Source organism: Salvelinus sp. IW2-2015, linkage group LG9, assembly GCF_002910315.2.
Source record: "Salvelinus sp. IW2-2015 linkage group LG9, ASM291031v2, whole genome shotgun sequence".
Taxonomy (NCBI): domain Eukaryota; kingdom Metazoa; phylum Chordata; class Actinopteri; order Salmoniformes; family Salmonidae; genus Salvelinus; species Salvelinus sp. IW2-2015.
The window spans coordinates 7379750-7399187 of NC_036849.1; the positions used below are offsets into that span (position 1 = coordinate 7379750).

Genomic DNA, 19438 nt, shown 5'->3' on the forward strand with positions numbered 1-19438 from the left:
TATGGACCAAAAGGCACCTGAACAGCTTCTACCTCCAAGCCATGAGACTGCTAAACAGTTCATCAAATGGCCACCCAGACTATTTGCATTGACCCCCCATTTTTGTTGCACTTTCTCTCTTTCACAGGCTCTATGTACACTCGCTGGACTCTAGCCACACACTCACACATACTACACTGACACTCCAACACACACTATCCCGATTGCCTAGTCAATTTCACCCCTACCTACATGTACATGCAGTATTACCTCAATTACATTGACACGGTACCGGTACTCCTTGTATATAGCCTTGCTAATGTTATTTTATTGTGTAAGTATTTCCTTTTTTATTGTGCTTATTTGTCTTATTTATTAACTCTGCATTGTTGGGAAAGTGCTCGCAAGTAAGCATTTCATGGTAAAGTCTACGCCTGTTGTATTTGGTGCATGTGACATATAACATTTGATTTGAGTTGAGTGTCTTTCATTCCCAATGACAGAGTAAAGTTATCTTAACCAAGGGAATGCTGTGCTCTTCATGTTAACTATTTTCATGATGTGGTTGTTATCACAATGTTAGACCAGTCAAGGCCCGAGACAAAGGATGCCCTGACACACAGTCGACTGACTCCCCCAGAGCATGTTCTGATACACAGTCGACTGACTCCCCCAGAGCATGTGCTATCTGATATACACAGCCGAATGACTCCCTCGGAGCATGTTCTATCTGATACACAGTCGAATGACTCCCCCGGAGCATGTGCGATCAGTCAGGCCTTTCTAAATATGAATTAACAAAAGACAAAAAGGAGAGCCTTTATATTCCAAGAAACCTGTGTGGAGAAAAAGAATACAAACAACGCAAAATATCAAACAGAAGCTTAGAGGGAAAGGGAGCGTGCAGGAAAAAGGCAGATATAGCATTGTATCCGTGAGGGATGAATGTACAGAACATTCTCATCTGTGGGATGAATGTTGTAGAGAACAGTGGGCCCCAGTAGTAGTTGATATTCATGGCAGTCTGCCGTCTGAACTCTGTGCTCTTGGAGGGCTGGGGAGAAACACGAGGAGCACGCAGCTCAGCGCCCCTTCCCTTGCTTGTGGCAGCAGCCTAAGATGGCTGCCAGATCCTGGTGTAAACAAGGCAGAGAATGAAAGCGCTACATTTCTCCAGCCTGCATGCCAGGGGCTGCAGGGGCAGTACTAACCCAGTGTTGAGGGGGGAGTTAACTCCTTCCCTTCTCCAGCTTCCTCACGTTCAACATGAGAGAAGAATTACAGATGACTATAAAAACATGAGGAGGAAATTGGGAATTATGCAATAAGGAGTATAACAAGACTAGCTAACTTCAGCCGGGACAGAGAGAAAAAAATAATCAAATCTGAAGGTGCTAGCATCTGAAACTAAAGGAGAAAACTGGTGACCTTATGGTCAGTGTCTCCAAAAAGAACACCCCTCTATTTGTGCCCCACTAAACAGGGGGTCCCCTCTAAGATTTGGCGTTTAACTTCCGAATGGCTGCATCTCCAGGAGGGAGGGCCTTGAAAAGCAAATGTTTTGGAATTCTTTCCAAAGGGTATCAGCACTTGACAATTAATGACATTTTAAAAAACATATATATTTTTTTACAATAAAGCATCTCTGCCAACCAATTTAAAACATTAATTTGATAAGAGGACAATTGGACAGACATGTATACACACATTATATTCAAATTAAAATGCAGCAGTGGAAACAACACATATGATTAAATGCATATGTGAAATGAGTAGGACGTTGCAGATCAGCCCTCAAAGGTGATTAAAAACAAAGAAAATACACATTCAACATCGATTTATTTGTCCAGCTAACTATCAAATCAATTGAGCGAAGACGCTCTAAAAAGAGATCACAATACAAAAAAACTACCTCAGCCTTTCCAGCTCTATTTTATTTTCTGAGAAATAAGGCGGGAGGACGAAGGAGGAAATAAGTGTGCATAAAAAAAATGAAAAGGGGCAAATCAAATTCCTCTCTGCGCTGCGGCTGTGCGTCGCACACAGAGGCAGGAGGGAGGCACACGCCTGCAGCTCCCGGCAGCTCATTCGCCAGAGAGGAATGTTTGAGTGCATACATTATCTGCTAAGGGGGCCCAGGGCTGTGAAAGATAGTGCTGACATCACCATCTATAAATGGCTGGGCTTTGAGACACTGGGAGGGAAAACAAAACCCTTTCCCCACACACACTTCCCCTCCCCCTAGAAACAGCATGCTCGAGTCTCGACCAGATGAAAGTGGTTTGCTTGTTTCTATGAGAATAAAGGAAACTGGGATTTCAAAGCTGACCTGCGATTTTTGTGCATTTGTAAACAATCTGCTATATGTTACAAATACTTTGATACACCAAATACGTCCAGGCATGTCATGTACATTGTTTTGTTGCTATTCGGGTAATGTAGTATTATCTCCAGTAATGCAAAGTTACAAAAGCAGGCCACATTTTATTCGACGCAACGAAAAAACAAATATTGAATCGAAGCAGGACACAAATTAACCAAAAAGAGATCATCTGTGTAAGGGGAAAACATCGTCCTTCCAGCGCACGCAGGGTTAACCACCAGTCTGTCGTCTCTCTCCCTCCCTCCCCCCTTTGTGTCCGCAGCACATTCCTGAATAAATGATGTTTTGAACAAGGCTGGTACCCATGGCAACAGCAGAGCGGTGGCACTGCAGAGTAACCTTTGGGAAGGCGGTATTTTCATCTGCTGTAAACTTTTCCTGGCTGGGGAGAAAGGGGGAATGGGAGGAGGGGGAGACAGGCTGGCATCCCTGGCTGGCCAACAGAAGGAAAACGTACTGATGTGATTTGAGAATGTAAGCTGAAACAGTCCACTGAAAGCCTGGTCTCTCCAGACTAGGTTTGTTTGAGGAGAGAAATGGGGTTGGAATTATATTTCTACACTGTAATGGAAAAACATTCATAATCATGTAGCTACTGTTATGAGCAGTTATATGTTTGTTCTCTGGAGGTAAATGTGTCACGAGGTGCTGGAATTAACTGTTTAAGTGGTTATGCACGGCAATAACACAAAACCCCCTTTAACCTCGTAAAAAAAAAATACATTCTGCAGTTTTTTATTTTATTTATTTAACTAGGCAAGTCAGTTAACAACAAATTCTTATTTACAATGAGGGCCTACCCCGGCCAAACCCTAACTGGAGGACGCCGGGCCAGTTGTGCGCCGCCCTATGGGACAATACTCCAAGAAATTATGCAATTCATCATTCAAGACATCCGAGATATCAGTCAACCACTTAAGTTGGAGGATAGACACAACATTTGGTGAATGTGGAACAGAGGGGTCTGTCTGTGGCACCAGCAGGACCTCTTTCGCTTGGCCTCCCCTCCTAGGTCTATGTGATGGAGCAGAAACCCCCTGCAATGCCATCGACACCAGCCTTCCTCCTACTACCAATGACACTGCACACGCTCTGTTCGGCTTGGCACTAACAGCCGCGGACGTACTTTCACAATGCCCATATTTTCAATCATGTATCTGAGCCGATTATATGTGATCAGTGCAATTCTTAGAAGTTGCAAAGGGAGGGCATAGACATAGACACTTTCATAAAAATGTCTGAAGAAAATGTGGTCCCTTTTCAGGTCACAGTCATCATTTTTTCACCAGACAACCTAGGTATAGAAGGTGTTTATCAACTAAACCGATTCTGGGATTTCACGCAATATATCAGCTATTCCAGACGCAATCTGGCGAGAGGCTAGAGTTCGTTACCTCAGGTAATTCAGAGGTCTGAACGAGAGAAGAGAGACAGTGTTTTGCACTCAGAATGAAGGCGGTGGTGGTACGACGTGAGTGTGCGCGTGTGTGTGAGGCTGCATTTGAATCTAACGAGTGAGGAGTCTTGTGAATTCTAAACAGGTCGAGAGCAAGAGAGGGAGAGAGAGAGAGAGAGAGATCCTTCCCTGAGGGGTGTCTGAGTGAGTAGGTGCCTCTGCTCCCTCCTTTGCATGCACACTGCAACCTGAAACCTAAAGTATTGAGACAGCCAAAGGCACCTTAACCATGGAAGGGCTGCTCTGTTCAGTTTTAGCATGACAATAGAGACATTTTCCATCGCAAACCAGGTGCTTTGTTGCCTCACAGCACCTGGGATAGATAGGCCAATGGAAACTGAGGCACTGCAATGCACCATTAGATGGGTAGCTACGATTCAATGCCTCAATCACAGCCTACGGTTTCTATAGGCCTGTTTTTGTTGGGGGTGTGTGCACATGTTGGTAAATAGAGAGATTATTTTGGATATACTATAGTCGGATAATGCCGTCTGGGAGATGAAAAAATAAAGATTGAGTGAGAAAATGAGTGTGAGATATGTTTTTAAGTCAGACTTGGAGAAAAGGCGGGGGAGGGGGGGGGGGGGTGTCGCTTACTCACTCAGACAGCTGCTTTCTCTATTCGAACTGATGAGCCAATTTGTGTGAACCAAATTTGAGAAACTCGACACTAACAACCTCGTCTTCCTCTGGCATACAACCAATTATTTGACCATAGTATTCCCCAGGCAGTAAAAATGCTACTTTGAAACTGGGACGGTAACCAGAACAGAGTATTCAAAACTAACTACGGCAGTCGGTCGGAGCATTACATAGAAGACAGCAGTCTCTGAGGAAAAGTCCTACTCACCTCTCTATCTAAAGAACCATCTCATAACCCACCAACGAGCAGGGATGATACTGTACAAAGGCCGCCACCTCCAACAATCCCAGGCTGGAGGACAGACCCCATCTAAACTCAGACACGTCAGCCCAATGTTTAGGCCTAGGCTACATCTGGGCTGCTGCCTTCACATTACCAAATACTCCTCAACGGGCTTATCAAAGCTCTTCTCCTCCATTAACCAGTATATGTACATCGGTTGGTGCTCTTGGGAAAAGGATACTAGTTTGTGGCATGTTTCCGGGACATACATAGCAGCCATTGTCTTAATCTCTTCCCCGAGCTCACGTACAGAAGGCTCTAGTTGAGCCTGGTTGGTATTTATGGGGTTATCTGACCTCCCAGTCTCTACCTGCTCTATGCGCTCCATGGCACAGAGCCACGTGGGATTGGGAACCATGCTGCCTGCTGCAGACTGTGTGTACATAGGACCATTTGTCTCCATAACCCAGAGCAGCGCTAGGCTATTAAGCTCGACTCACAGCTACATAACAGGCATGCACCAACCGTGCTATATATCTATATTATCACCGGCCAATGGAACAGTGAGGAACCGTGTCCAGTGACCGCCTGCCTGCTGCATTGTAAACGAGGAATGCCTTCCATTTGGCTATACGGAGGCATGTGCAAGAATTTTCAGACAGAAGCACACACACAGCGTAAACATGGGGAAATCGTAGTACTGCTTGAGCATGCACCAATACTACAACCATCAGAAAGATGAGCTGTCGTTAGTGAGAGCATGCCGTAACAGCTGACTGCTTTAAGCACCTGGAGGAGAGCAACATGACATTCAATGCCAACTTGTCGAGGCCTCTTTTTCTTGTCTTGCCGAGAGGCATAGCCGTTGAAATTGTGGGCATATCCAATGCAAGGAACCTATTTGCCATTCAGATAGATGCAACTAAGTGATACTCAATTGGGAGGGGGGTCTGTCGATGTGCCCTTGAGCAAGGAACTTAACCCTAATTCCTCCTGTAAGTTGCTCTGGACAAGTGTGTCTGCTAAATGACTACAATGTTCATTTAAAATGGAAAAATATTTAAGCAGGGATCATCCCTGTAGAATTAAAGCAATGTTACTTTGACATACTGAAAGAGGTTATGAATAAACATGGCATTATCTGATATATATATATAAATATATTTGAGTACATGGTTAATTTGGCTTTGCAGCAAGGTGTGTGCGTAATAAACACATTTGAATATAAAACACTTTTAAACCAGATCTTAATATCAAGGTTGTCATCTCCAATTAGAGCAAATCTTATGTTAGGGATAACATTGTAAATTGTTAAAATGCTATGGTTGAGAAATATACCGATGGACACAAAACTAAAGGAATTATTCATTATACCTCAGGTGACCCAAATTTTATAACAGTCTAAATTTGTTAAATAAACTGACATTTCACCAAGGGTTAATATCAATGGAATTTATTACAATTTACTCAGCTCCAAGGCACATTACAAGTCTTCTGTTACTACAGAAACAAACAGTTTACGTTCATGTACAGCATTTTGCTCTACCTTTTTAAGCATCCGTGCATCATCAAAGCAAACTGGAAGAGAAATTAATAACACGTAGTAAAATATTTTCGATCACAAGATGAAAAGAGATATTTGCTGTAAAAAACATAAAAAATTAAAGATATGAAAGAAAATAAGAAAGAAAAAAAAGTCCCCATATTGATTCGTACCCAATACAGGAGTTAGGGCAATGTAACCTGTTATTGGATATTCACTATGAGTAGTTTAATTTTACAGACATATATTCATTGGGAGTAGAAACTGGCCTTTTTATAATGAGAGAAGTGCATTAATTGGAGGGAATAAAACTGCAGCAGTGATTATAAAGTTAGTGCTTTAACTCGTCACTGCCACCCAAATACAACACTACTACCCGTCAACACACCCTCCATAACATTAGGCGACATGACATCACATGTTCCTTTGTTTAAAAAAAAACAGACATGAGGTGGAGAACGTCTCTGTACATCGACTATTTTTGTCCGTTTTGAGTAATCACGCGTGTATATATTCGACTAAAATTCACGTTTCTATGGGAAGCCATAGATCACACCTATGGGTCTCTCTCCTTTTTTACCTTAACGTCCCCAGCTAATATTGTTGCTATCTCACCTTGCATGAACGCCCAAGGCACATTAGAACCTACCAGGGGGCATTTCTCTCCGCTAGGACAATACACCTCGCCAGTTGCTCCCTGCGCTTTGATGCTCTCTCGAGAACAAGGGAAACAGAATTTATGGTTGGGAACTGACGGACACTGAACGAAATGGGTATCCTCTAAACGTTCGTGACAAATGGTACAACACAGAGGTCCGTTGTTTGCCATGGGAGAATCTGGAATGTTTTGCGAGTGGACCTGATCCATGCCAGAATGCGCATTGGACTGAGAGGGAGTCCCGGCCAGATTGAGCTCTCCGTTACGGGAAGCCAAACGCCTCTGCCCAGAAACAGAGGCTGGGGAGACTGGGCTGCTGCTGTTATGCCTGGTGGATGTTGTAGAGTGAACAGAGTTGTTGTCCTTCGGAGAGTGCGCATTGCCCAACGTGTCCGCGACAGACATGAGCGCGGCCATTGGAGACTGTCCATTCTGGGGCGCAGATTCAGGGGGTGTGGCGCGACTTGAGTGAACAGAATGGCCAGGGCCAAGCGGCGGAGGTCCCCCGTGTGAGGCACCGAATGATCCGGATGCCATGGTCAGTTTTAACGCCTCGCTCTGGCTGGCCATCCACTGCTGCCTCTGTTGTTCCTGTTCAGATAGTTTCAGCGCGCTCTCTACAGAGTCAGGTTCTGGGGAGGCTTTACGCTTACGCACGCCAGTCCTCGGTGCACTCGTAGATGGCAATGCACGAGGGATGTTGACCAAAGCAGTGGGCAGCAATGGGCAGCTGGCATCAATGTAGGGCTGAGGCAACATTTCAACCCCCAGCCCCTCTTTAAAGAATCGGACGGATTCGGGCAACAAATCACCCAGGAGTCGCCAGTCCCCCGAACCATGTTTTTTCTCATACTCCAAATATTTAAAGCCCGAGGAAAGCCCTCTGCCAAAGTCTTTCATGCAGTCCTGATACATTTGTTTGGCCACCCCTGATGCGCTGGAAAATATATTACCAGATCCACTTGGGTACTCGACAAATATTTTCAATTCATAGTCCATTCCAGGCTTTGACACTGCATCGAAAGCAAACACCCTGCCCACGAGTGAATGATCCTTTTTAAATCTCACATCAAACGGGGAGCTGTTTGAAAGAGTAACCAAAGTGTCCCTTACTATTTTGGGTTTGTTTCCCCAGTCTTCGTTTCTGTTCCTTAAACTTTCACTGAGCTCAGCCAAAGCCTCTGCGTTACGCTGTTTCTCTTTCAGATCTCTCTCTTGGTCAGTGCTTGACACAGAACCTGGTCGTTTACCTTGTTCTGACATGGACTGAGCGGCCATGGACAAAGAGGGTCCCACAATGGATGGAGGAGGGGGGCGGCTGGACAGGCTATGCGGGGCTATGGCTGTTGCCGAGGAGGGTCCATTCAACATGGTCTGTGGGAGAAGGTTGGGGGGAACGTTCATTTGTCCTGGGACCGCAGCGAGACCGTGGCTCCGACGGGAGTTCGGGCTCTGTCGGTTCAGTTCTGGGGGACCATCGTCCGGTTTGGGGAACCCATTTGGACCGCTCATTCCATTGGGAAGTCTGCTGGCATGGGCGCCAATACTGGAGTAGTCAAAGCGAGGTCTTTCCGCACTCAGAGAGTAGCGGTCCATCCCCGACTGTTGTTGTTTAGAGGGTCCATCCACATGGCTGATTTGCACCGTCTCCTTGGCTGATATTGCCGACTGTGTTTTTACTGTGGGCGGCGGTGGTGGACCGGGGGATCTCCCCCCTTGGAAACCATGAGCTCGTTTGAGGTGGCGTGCAGTTTCGATAACAAACTCGATCCGATCCGCACCTTCATAATTCACACAACCCCTGCACACTGCCTCCGTAAAATCCCAAATCATAGCCCATGGCATACGGGGTAAATCGCACAGGTAACATGACTGTCTCCGAGATGAAGATACTTGTGCAGAAGACATGTTTAATGTCCCTTGCCTTGGTCCTTTTCCCCCAGATTATTCGTTTGGAATTATTTTCAGTCCGTGAATTTGCCACACAAAAGGAAGCCTCTCCTTCTCCTCTCCTGACTTCTGATGCCAGTGACTTGCAGTGTTGGGTTGTAGGAATGAAATTTGCTTTAAGCGCGCTTCATTCACATCCTTACTTAGTTTGGGATTTGGAATTTTGATTGTGCCTCCACGTCTTCTCTCCCCACTAGGAAAGCCACCTGGCTGGAGCAGTGACGCAAGCACCACGTTCCGCAGTTCCTTTGAAACAAATGACATGCCACTTGTTGCTTTCCAAACGCGCAAACTCAAACCACTCCCTCCTAATCTTCTGAATGGACTGGGAGCTAGGCTACACGAGCGCACGATGCTGACCAAATTACATGCAGCAGAATACGGGTTTGTACAATATTGGCATTTAAATTAGATGTAATCATTATACCATTCATTATTATTAAATAAACATTTATTCTGTTTCAAACAGGTTACTTTTGCTTATGTCAGCAAAACTAAACCTTCAATATGATAAAACAATTTATGATAATGAAACAAACTCATTTATTATGCGTCGTGCTTGCAATGCAAGGACAGAATAATACATTATTTTATATCAAACTACTCACTGAATCAAACAAAACGCCTGGTTAATTAAAATGCAAACGCCTGGCTGTAGTCTACCTTTATGTAATCCAGTTCATTTCTGACCAAAATATGCTGCTAATCTGATTGAATTTGGCAACCTATTCATTGCAATAGATATGAGTGATTACAATAACAGTTGTATGCATAAGATGTTTTTTTTTAAAGCACAGTGTGACGGGCTAAAATAAATCGCGGTCGCTCAGCAATATCCTCTATAATAATTACACTGGGCTAGTTGAGCACGAGCTAGGGGTTCCCTACATGTTGATTGTTAACCTATGTACAGACAAGCATAGTCTGCACTGCGCCCCATCCATCCTCCCCCTTTTCCCCAGTCTCCCCTTCCTGATTAACAACACCCAGTAGGCAGGCGGAGCAGAATGTTCCTTTATACAACTGGAAGAGGAGAGAGAGGGAAGAAAAACAGCGTTAAGGCAGCAGAGGGAAGGAGGAAGAAAAGTCATATACTGCAGTCTACACATACCGCTGGCACAGTACTGCACGGTGGTGGTGTGTTCCCTCCGCCCAGCCAAGAAGGGGCCAAGTATGGCCTCGGTCAAGAAAGAGTCAGCGCCATGCCGCCGCTTTCCCAAAACAATGTTGCTTTCACTGTACCCTGCTTTTAGGCTAAATGGGTACTGTGTGCACAATGGTGCACATTGGTGAGTAGTTGTAAATACTGTGTTTTGAGTACAGTACAGACTGTAATTACAAACACTGATAATGTCTCTGAAGTCACAGTATATGAAATATGCGAAGTATGTATGATGCAAAGTCAGACCAAATTAAATGATTGCACTTCAACATATTAACTGCCTTCCATAACTATATACCCAATATAAAATCATCAGCCATACATGATTTTTCTCCCAGCCCATCCAGTGGCGGGGAAGCTAGAAACAACAACAGGACTAAAAGAAAAGATGGATTGGTGTTTTTCTTCAGAGTCTGTGCCAGACAGAGCAGGCTCTATGACTACCAGCAGCAGGCAGCAGCTGAGATTGTTATGTGGACAACTGGCACTTTATTTGTGCTCCAGGGATTGTGAAGGACAGGCAAATGACAGAGACAGCCATCACCAGTCAACAGAATTGGAGCAGATAAAGACCTGGGCCGGGGAAGAGAAAAGTCTGTTTGTTCCATTTACTCCAACACTAGGCTCAATACTATTCCAACACTATCAATAGTTGTGCCTGATGAGTGTGGAGCACAATCTTACAGTTATAAAAGGTCTGAAGGATCCTAAAAGCATGTGGCAAAACAGTGTTGTAGACATATGGATATAATTAAAACATAAGCTTATCAGAAAACTATGCCACATCAACTAACTAACCAGCAACATGTATCCATCCATGTAAGTGGTAGTTCTGTAGTTTAAATATCATTTGCAGAACTCAACATCGCGGCTAATTCTGCCTCAGACGACTTCAAAAACAACCAGATACATAACTCTACACACTGTCTGCCTCAGCACCAGCCTCGAGCTCCCCTCCTTCCTGAAAGGATCCTGTGCAATCCCCACGGTCCCTCATGCATACACTGAGCTGCTCACACACCAACCTGATCTCTCTCTCGCTCTCCCTCTTTGTGGAAAATTTTGCAGGGCCCACACAGTCAAGCGCAGGGGTTAATTTTTTGCTTCCGCTAAGCACCTGGCAAGTTGCCAGACAGATGAATTCTGGGAAAAGGTGAGACTTGCCAAGTACAAACTGCCAACATTAAGCAGGCCTGACAGCTCCTCTTTTCCTCCAAACTTGGCAGCAGTTCAAAGTGCTCTTTCATTTGAGATGCTGGCAGACTGCCAGCAGCATGCAGATACAGTGCATTCGGAAAGTATTCAGATGCCTTGACTATTTCCACATTGTGGAAAAAGCCTTAATCAGCCTTCTTCTAAAATGGATTAAATTGTTTTTCCCCCCCTCAATCTACACACAATACCCCATAATGACAAAGCAAAAACTGGTTGTTAGAAATTGTTGCACATTTATTAAAAATTAAAAACAGAAATATCACATTATTCATAATTATTCAGACTCTTTACTCAGTACTTTGTTGAAGCACCTTTGGCAGCGATTACAGCCTCGAGTCTTCTTGGGTATGACACTACAAGCTTGGCACACCTGTATTTGCGGAGTTTCTTCCATTCTTCTCTGCATTTCTTCTCAAGCTCTGTCAGGTTGGATGGGGAGCATCCCTGCTCAGCTATTTTCAGGTCTCTCCAGAGATGTTCGATTGGGTTCAAGTCTGGGCTCTGCCTGGGCCACTCAAGGACATTCAGAGACTTGTCCTGAAGCCACTCCTGTGTTGTATTGGCTGTGTGCTTAGGGTCATTGTCCTGTTGGAAGACGAACCTTCACCCCAGTCTGAGGTCCTGAGCGTTCTGGAGCAGGTTTTCATCAAGGATCTCTCTGTACTTTGCTCTGTTCATCTTTCCCTCGATCCTGACTAGTCTCCCAGTCCCTGCTGCTGAAAAACATCCCCACAGCATGATGCTGCCACCACGCTTCACTGTAGGGATGGTGCCAGGTTTCCTCCAGATGTGATGCTTGGCATTCAGGCCAAAGAGTTCAATCTTGGTTTCATCAGACCAGAGAATCTTGTTTCTCATGGTCTGAGAGTCTGTAGGTGCCTTTTGGCAAACTCCAAGTGGGCTGTCATATGCCTTTTACTGAGGACTGGCTTCTGTTTGGCCACTCTACCATAAAGGCCTGATTGGTGGAGTGCTGCAGAGATGGTTGTCCTTCTGGAAGGTTCTCCCATCTCCACAGAGGAACTCTGGAGATTCTTCAGAATGACCATCGGGTTTTTGGTCTCCTCCCTGACCAAGGCCCTTCTCCCCCGATTGCTCAGTTTTCCTGGGCGGCCAGCTCTAGGAAGAGTCTTGGTGTTTCCAAACTTTTGATGGAGGCCACGTTGTTCTATGGGACCTTCAATGCTGCAGACATTATTTGGTACCCTTCCCCAGTCCAATCAATAGAATTTACCACAGGTGGACTCCAATCAAGTTGTAGAAACATCAAGGATGATCAATGGAAACAGGATGCACCTGGGCTCAATACCGAGTACCATAGCAAAGGGTCTGAATACTTCTGTAAATAAGGTATCCTTTTTTTAAATTATAAATGTGCAAAAATGTCTAAACCTGTTTTCGTTTTGTCGTCATGGGATATTGTGTATAGATTGATGAGGAAAAACATTCATTTAATCAATTTTAGAATAAGGCTGTAATGTAACAAAATGTGGAATAAGTTAAGCGGTCTGAGCACGTTCCGAATGCACTGTAGACTACTTTATCTACTCTCTCCTCTCACTCTCAGATGGAGCTGATAAATGCCGATGTCGTTGTCATGGGGATCATTCTGAGCTAGGTGAMAGACCAGAGTGGTCCAGTGAATAACTGCATCTACTTTTCTCTCTCTCCTTTGCTCGTTCCTTTTATGCAAATACTCTTTACAATCACGCACACAACTTGTTAACTTACGCTGTTCTTAGAGTTGAGAAAATACAGCCTTTATCCCTTTAATGCTGAAATTGTAAAGGTCTTTGAAAAACATTGTCCCTATTCTCCTTTGCTCTGTTTTAAGCATACTGTATGCCAATAATATACACTACCGTTCAAAAGTTTGGGGTCACTTAGAAATGTCCTTGTTTTTGAAAGAAAAGTACATTTTTTGTCCATTAAAATAACATAAAATTGATCAGAAATACAGTGTAGACATTGTTAATGTTGTAAATTACTATTGTAGCTGGAAACGGCAGATTTTTTATGGAATATCTACATGGGCGTACAGAGGCCCATTATCAGCAACCATCACACCTGTGTTCCAAAGGCACGCTGTGTTAGCTAATCCAAGTTTATCATTTTAAAAAGGCCAATTGATCATTAGAAAACCCTTTTGCAATTATGTTAGCACAGCTGAAAACTGTTGTTCTGATTTTAAAAAAGCAATAAAACTGTCCTTCACAGGACAAATTAAAAGACAAAAGATATCCAATGATTCTTTCAAATCCTGAAAAAAATGACTGACCACAATTTTTTTTCTCCCTTACCTGGATTGCGCTGGTTGCCGGCAGCTGTCGTTGGGCGTTGCTATGGCAGCCCTAGCAGAAGATTGCTGCTGCACACCTCTGGTTGCCAAGCTGCTGCTGTTGTTAGGGATAGCCTCCAGAAGTCTGCCATTTCCTGCAGAGACAGAGAGACACCAGCAATCAGCCACTCAGTCTCAGACACCTGCCTCAGCTCAGTCAGCACTTTATCTCCCCCTCTCAGTATTCCACACAGGGACACAGGAATTCACATCGCACAATGAGCTGATTGCTTCCCAGGGCCTCATGGGTTTCTGCTTACATTTTCATCACGATCTCTTTCTTCTGTAGATCATTTGCTATACTACCTACATTGTGTGTTCATGTTCTAGATTAAAGATTTGTCACACAGAAATTGTATCAATATCTATTGTTGGATCCAAATGGCTTTTCTCTCTAGACGAACGAGTTCATGAGTAAAAGGCAGATGGATGATATTGGTTGTATTCAAAGTCATTGTCATCAATGTATTGGAATGCTTAGCTCAGTCAGGGGTATGATACCCATAGAATCTAAGAATACAGAGAGAAAGTGAAATCAGTTAAATAAACATACGGATAACATATGGATAGAACAGTCTGGGGTAGGCAACACTGGTCCTGGTCTGTAGACCATACAGACCAGGGGTAGGCAACACTGGTCCTGGAGTGCAACAGGTACTTAATGTTTTTGATTTAAATGACCTGGAAGACCAGGTGTGTTGAATTTAGGCAATCACTGAACTGGTCAATTAGCTCAGGTGTGGTGCTTAGTTGGAACAAAATCCTAGCCCTGGTCTGTATGGTCTAGCTAGCATAATCATTTCCTTTGGTCAAAGGAGAAAGGTCTCTTCCCACTTAAAACAATATTGACTCCAACCAGACAGGAAGCGAGAGGTTTTACTCCGCCCAAAATCTGTCAATGAAAATAAGCCTATGAAGTGAGGAATTTTTGGATGGAGGTCAATGAGTGTCGAATACATGTATAAAAAAAAATCTATGATTTGCTAAGTGAGACTTATTTGATCGAATAGACGTTTCGTAATGGTTAGGTTGTTACGAATGCGCTGATATAAAAGTGGACGCACGTGGTATTTCGGCAACTTTGGAAAAAAAGAGACTACAGCATCTCGGAGTTGTGCCTGTTGTCATAGAGAAAGATAGGAGGACTCATCAAGGATATAACCCGTTCTGGCACGGACATTGCCATTGAGGGCTTCCACCATTTTAAAGTCGTTAACTGGGAGAGGATTCCTATGAGTTGGGAGACATCAGCCAATGAAAAAGAAAATGGACTACTTTAAAACGGAGATAGCCTCAATGGCACTGCCATGCGGTCACAGATGTTACAATGATATAGATACAAAGCTGAGTCCTCTATCTATCTCTATGGCCTGTTCACACGCATATCTGCCCTCTCATTGGCTGGAATGGTCCCACCTGATCTCACCTCCTACCACCTGCCTTCAATCTTTGATGTATTTCCATTGTGGGTGTTCCGTTGACTATCTCGTCAATATAATAGACAATCTTTGCAGGATACTGGGTTCAATTACCGGGACCACCCGTATGTAAGAATGACTAAGTCGCTTTGGATTTTTTTTTAAGTGTCTGCTAAATGGCCTATATTTAACATTATCACACTATGTTGAATCAAGTAGGGCGAAAAGCAATTGAATGGAATTGCATGGAAACAAACTTTCTTCACCACCTCAACAAATATAATGATTCTGAGCAGAGTGAAGTGCTTAATAAAATATAATTACAGCTGGATGTTGTGCAACATCATGTCTCACTGGATAGTGCCAGCAAATATTCAGACAAACAAAGCAATATACTTGCAAAACCGCAAAGAACTCTGCCAACTCATTTCAAACAAAGCAATGTGGTGCATAGATATATAATATATTGCTACCACACTGTGCAATACTCTTTCTTTTGGTTTAGTACCTGGGAATCTCGTTCACCAGACACTGGGGGGGGGGGGGGGGGGGGCACTGCTGAATGAAAGGCTTGATCACCTGATTGGTGCCCTCCATTAGCTAGTAATCATGCCCCACCACACCCCCTGCTGACCATCAGCTGCAGCCCAGGCCATGGAAGGTAAGGCACCAGGCTAATAATATATAGTCTGCCATTTCTGTTCAAAAGGGCATCTCTACAGGGGCCAGACATGACCCAAAGTGGTATTTCTCAGGCGTTGTGATGGCAGCATGGAGTCCAATCAATGATGAGTTACAAAATCTAAAGTGGTGGACTTGGCTGAAGGAAATGATGAAAAGACCCTTCTATAAAGTAACTTAAACTACGTAATTAAACTACGAAGTCATGTTTTGGATCACCGGAAGAAAGTGGTGATGTTTACCAAAAACACATTAAGAGATTTCCTTTGCTTATCATAAAGGTGTTCCACTGGTTTAATTATGAGTCTACAAAAGCTATCCAAAATGAGGACCCTGTGAAGTCACTGTTAAAATGCTGTGTTTTTATGCAGATCAGAAAAGCAAATACATCCCAATTGGCACCCTATACCCTACATAGCGCACTATATGGATAGGGTACCATTTGGGAGGCATTTACCTCATGTGATCTGGTGCTGGGAGGAAATACCCCTCAGAGGAGAAGATTAGTCCTGAGTCCGTGTCATTCATCAGAATTAGGCCTAGGCTGACAGATGAATGCTATAACCGTGTGTGTGAGTGGGGGGGGGGGGGGTCTGGGGGTCTGGTATGGCTGCTTAGTCTGTGTGTATCCGGATGACTGATGAAACACTTGAAGATGACATCACATTTTAAAAATAGGAGATTACCGAGCGAGTGCTTCTCGAAGACACGTTTTTATTTATTTTTTATTGAACCTTTATTTAACTAGGCAAGTCAGTTAAGAACAAATTATTATTTTCAATGACTGCCTAGGAACAGTGGGTTAACTGCCTTGTTCAGGGGCAGAGCAACAGATTTTTACCTTTCAGCTCGGGGATTCGATCTTGCAACCTCCAACGCTCTAACCACTAGGCTACCTGCCGCCCCTATGGGGATGTAGTACCGTTGTGTTCCAGTCAGATTCCTCAACATGAATCAATTATGAGAATAAGAGAAGGGCAAAGCAACTGCAATGTGAGATATGTAATTTGAGGAATTCTAGCTACATCTAGATAGTACTCCACATTTATCTACAGAAATCAGATGCCATGGGTCTCGGTACCAAATCGATACCATGGTCAGTCATCGTGATTGGCGAAGGAACTGACCCTACTTGTGTTTGTTGATTTCCAAGATAAATCATTGATTCAAAAATGACGGTTCACACACTGGTCTCCTTGAACTGCAATTATCTTGTCATTATGTCAGAAGGGTTTACATCATGTAAACGATGGTGTTCTGGAAATCGACAAGAGCGATCAATCGTAAGTGGCCTGAATCATGTCATGGCTTGTTTCACATATGGTTTGATGATGTGCTTGAGAAACAAAGGACTATAAATAGCAAATTCTCAAAGAGAGCAGTTTGGCAGCTGGTGAAAAGAAAAATAGAGATAAAAAAAAAGAGAAACGGTAAAAGGAGAAGAAATAGCATGGTTGCCATGACAACTGGTTTGGAGGTACTACCAGCAACAAAATGGTGCCACTTCAGACATCTTATGGCATAACATACTAGTCTGACTAACACCTAACAGAGTATGTTGTCGGCACAATGCGTCCATAATGAAGTGGGCTGTGCTTATTACTGGTTGGCTCTTCTCCGTGTCTTTCTCACGTAAAACACACACACACAGCCCCCAAACATTACAATATTTGGATTTTAAAATCCAAAACGAGGCCTCAACCCACCCCCCCCCCCAAAATAGGAGGGAACCAATCAAACCCGTCGCACAACTTCTGAGCGAATATTGCGTTAACAAACTGCCCCCTTTCCAGACCAGTGTCTCACAGCTCTCCCTGCGCTATGAGTCACGTGGGTCGAGTCTGCCAGGCTAACAACATCCTCCCTCAAACATGCTCTAATCATTACAATACAATTACAATTACACCAAATATGTGTAGTACATAAAGTACATCACCATGCTTGTTATGCCGCAGTGATAGCTCACGAACATTTATGTCCAGCTTGAATAAATTCTAATTGATAGAAATTGCAAGTGATGATAAACCCAAGTGATCTGACAATGCACATTTAAAAATATGTGAACAGACCGTTATTCGATACAAATGTTAAATGCCCGTACTCAGTGCATTCCCTTATCACAACTGTGTCCCTCTGACTGCATTGCTGGCTTTAATAGAGAGGCTGGTCAAGTAACACTGGTCAGTTGGCCAAACAAAGCAAGCGTATCGAGTCAATCTTACAAGACCAAGGCATTTCCCAAATGTCTCCCTTTATTTCTTACAGCACCCGCTCACGATCCACCCATACAGACAAACACACACACTGATCATTTCGAAGCCAAAATTAACACTCCGCTCACCCCACACACATCCATCACCATGGATACCAATTCTAGAGAGGGAGGCCTATTCAATTTCGAGGGGAAGACTGTCCAAGGCTTTCAGACGGCACTGTCTAGAGTGTAGCAGAGAACCTGGCACTGCTCTTTCTCCCCAACATGTAGCACTAGACTGCACACAAATTACAGTTGAACCGAGGACAGAGAAGGAGGAGTAGCCAGTAATAGTCCTTGTGGTGAATGACACAATGACTAGAATAGTAGTTATATGACCTTTCTGAAGGTACTGTTGTTGTCAGTGTGCACTCATTCAAAATGGCTGAGTGTATATACACACTATCAACAATAACTATATTTGTTCAACCCTGGTGATCTTCATAGGTGTCTTGAAGTTGGCTTGCTTGCTGCAGCATCTATGTGGGAAACATCCATTATCTCCACATCAACAAAAAGGCACATCTATTCAGATGTTAAGTCCCCTATATGGGGAACTTTGAGCGGTTCTGGACCGGTTCCGACTGACATGTTGGTGCACAAAGCGCTCTATGAGCACCGTAGGGTCCCGTGCCTTATAGTGCCAGAAAGACCCATCTGTCTGCCCTCCGCTTCCACTCTGTCAGCGGAACCGACTTGAAGTGTCAGGTTTCACACCCCACATTTGCATAGGGAGTGACGTGTCACATTTTCTGGTCTATCCAGGCAAAGAATACATTCGCTCTTCCTCTGAACAACGGAGCCCAGCCTGTGAGATGGCATATGAAAGTTGACAGTCTAGAGCATATATGTCAGAGTCAAGGCCCGCGGGCCACATCCGGCCCGCGAGAAGGTTTTTTACGGCCCCTGGGATGATCTTGATTTATTATTAGAACCGGCCCGCAGACCGCAGCAAGCCGGCAGCCCGCAGATCTTTTACACGCACCAATACTACATTTCCCACAATGCAACGGTGACGAGTATCACCTCAACCTCAAACAAGTGAACATTAACTGTGCAATCACATATTTAGAGTTTTTGAAACTCAGTTTCAAGTTTAAAAGTTAACAGTTATAATATTTGTTTCACTGCATTTACTTCTCCTTAAACAAGTGTTGTTTTTGGATTAATAGATTTTTGCACTTTATTTTATTGTATTTCAATCCAATTATATTTTAAAAATATTTCAGTTGAGTGGATTGATAGAAAATTGCTATTATTGTTTTTTTCTTTGAAGTAAATTAGCCCACTTTTGCTAAAATAGAAAATATAGGCTACTGATGGTGCTTGAATACCGGTTTCTTTCATTTAATGTTCATGTTATGGGATTTTTATATAAAGGAAATTTGTCTTTTGTGTCTGTTGAAAATTAAAGATTACTGACAGAGCCATAAGAAAATATTGCTTTATTTATCGATCATATTGGAATATTTTGTTAGGTTTTCAGTAGGTTCAATTAGGTTCACTAGACTATATGCGTCATTTAAAAATTTTTCA

The 19438-nt window shown here is 43.6% G+C and overlaps 2 protein-coding genes across 5 annotated transcripts in view; both read right to left on the reverse strand.

Annotated features, from left to right (window-relative positions):
- kiaa0586 (KIAA0586 ortholog) overlaps nucleotides 1-19438 on the reverse strand; it is a 118662-nt gene that overhangs the window by 87486 nt on the left and 11738 nt on the right. For all 4 annotated transcript variants that reach the window (XM_023994101.2, XM_023994099.2, XM_023994100.2 and 1 more), the window contains exon 9: nucleotides 13512-13644. In XM_023994101.2, the coding sequence (XP_023849869.1) occupies nucleotides 13512-13644 (133 nt within the window). The remainder of the gene's footprint in view (nucleotides 1-13511; nucleotides 13645-19438) is intronic.
- Nucleotides 6121-9201, reverse strand: irf2bpl (interferon regulatory factor 2 binding protein-like). Its single transcript, XM_023994102.2, has one exon. The coding sequence runs from the start codon at nucleotides 8790-8792 to the stop codon at nucleotides 6783-6785; it is 2010 nt and encodes a 669-aa protein (XP_023849870.1). The 5' UTR covers nucleotides 8793-9201; the 3' UTR covers nucleotides 6121-6782.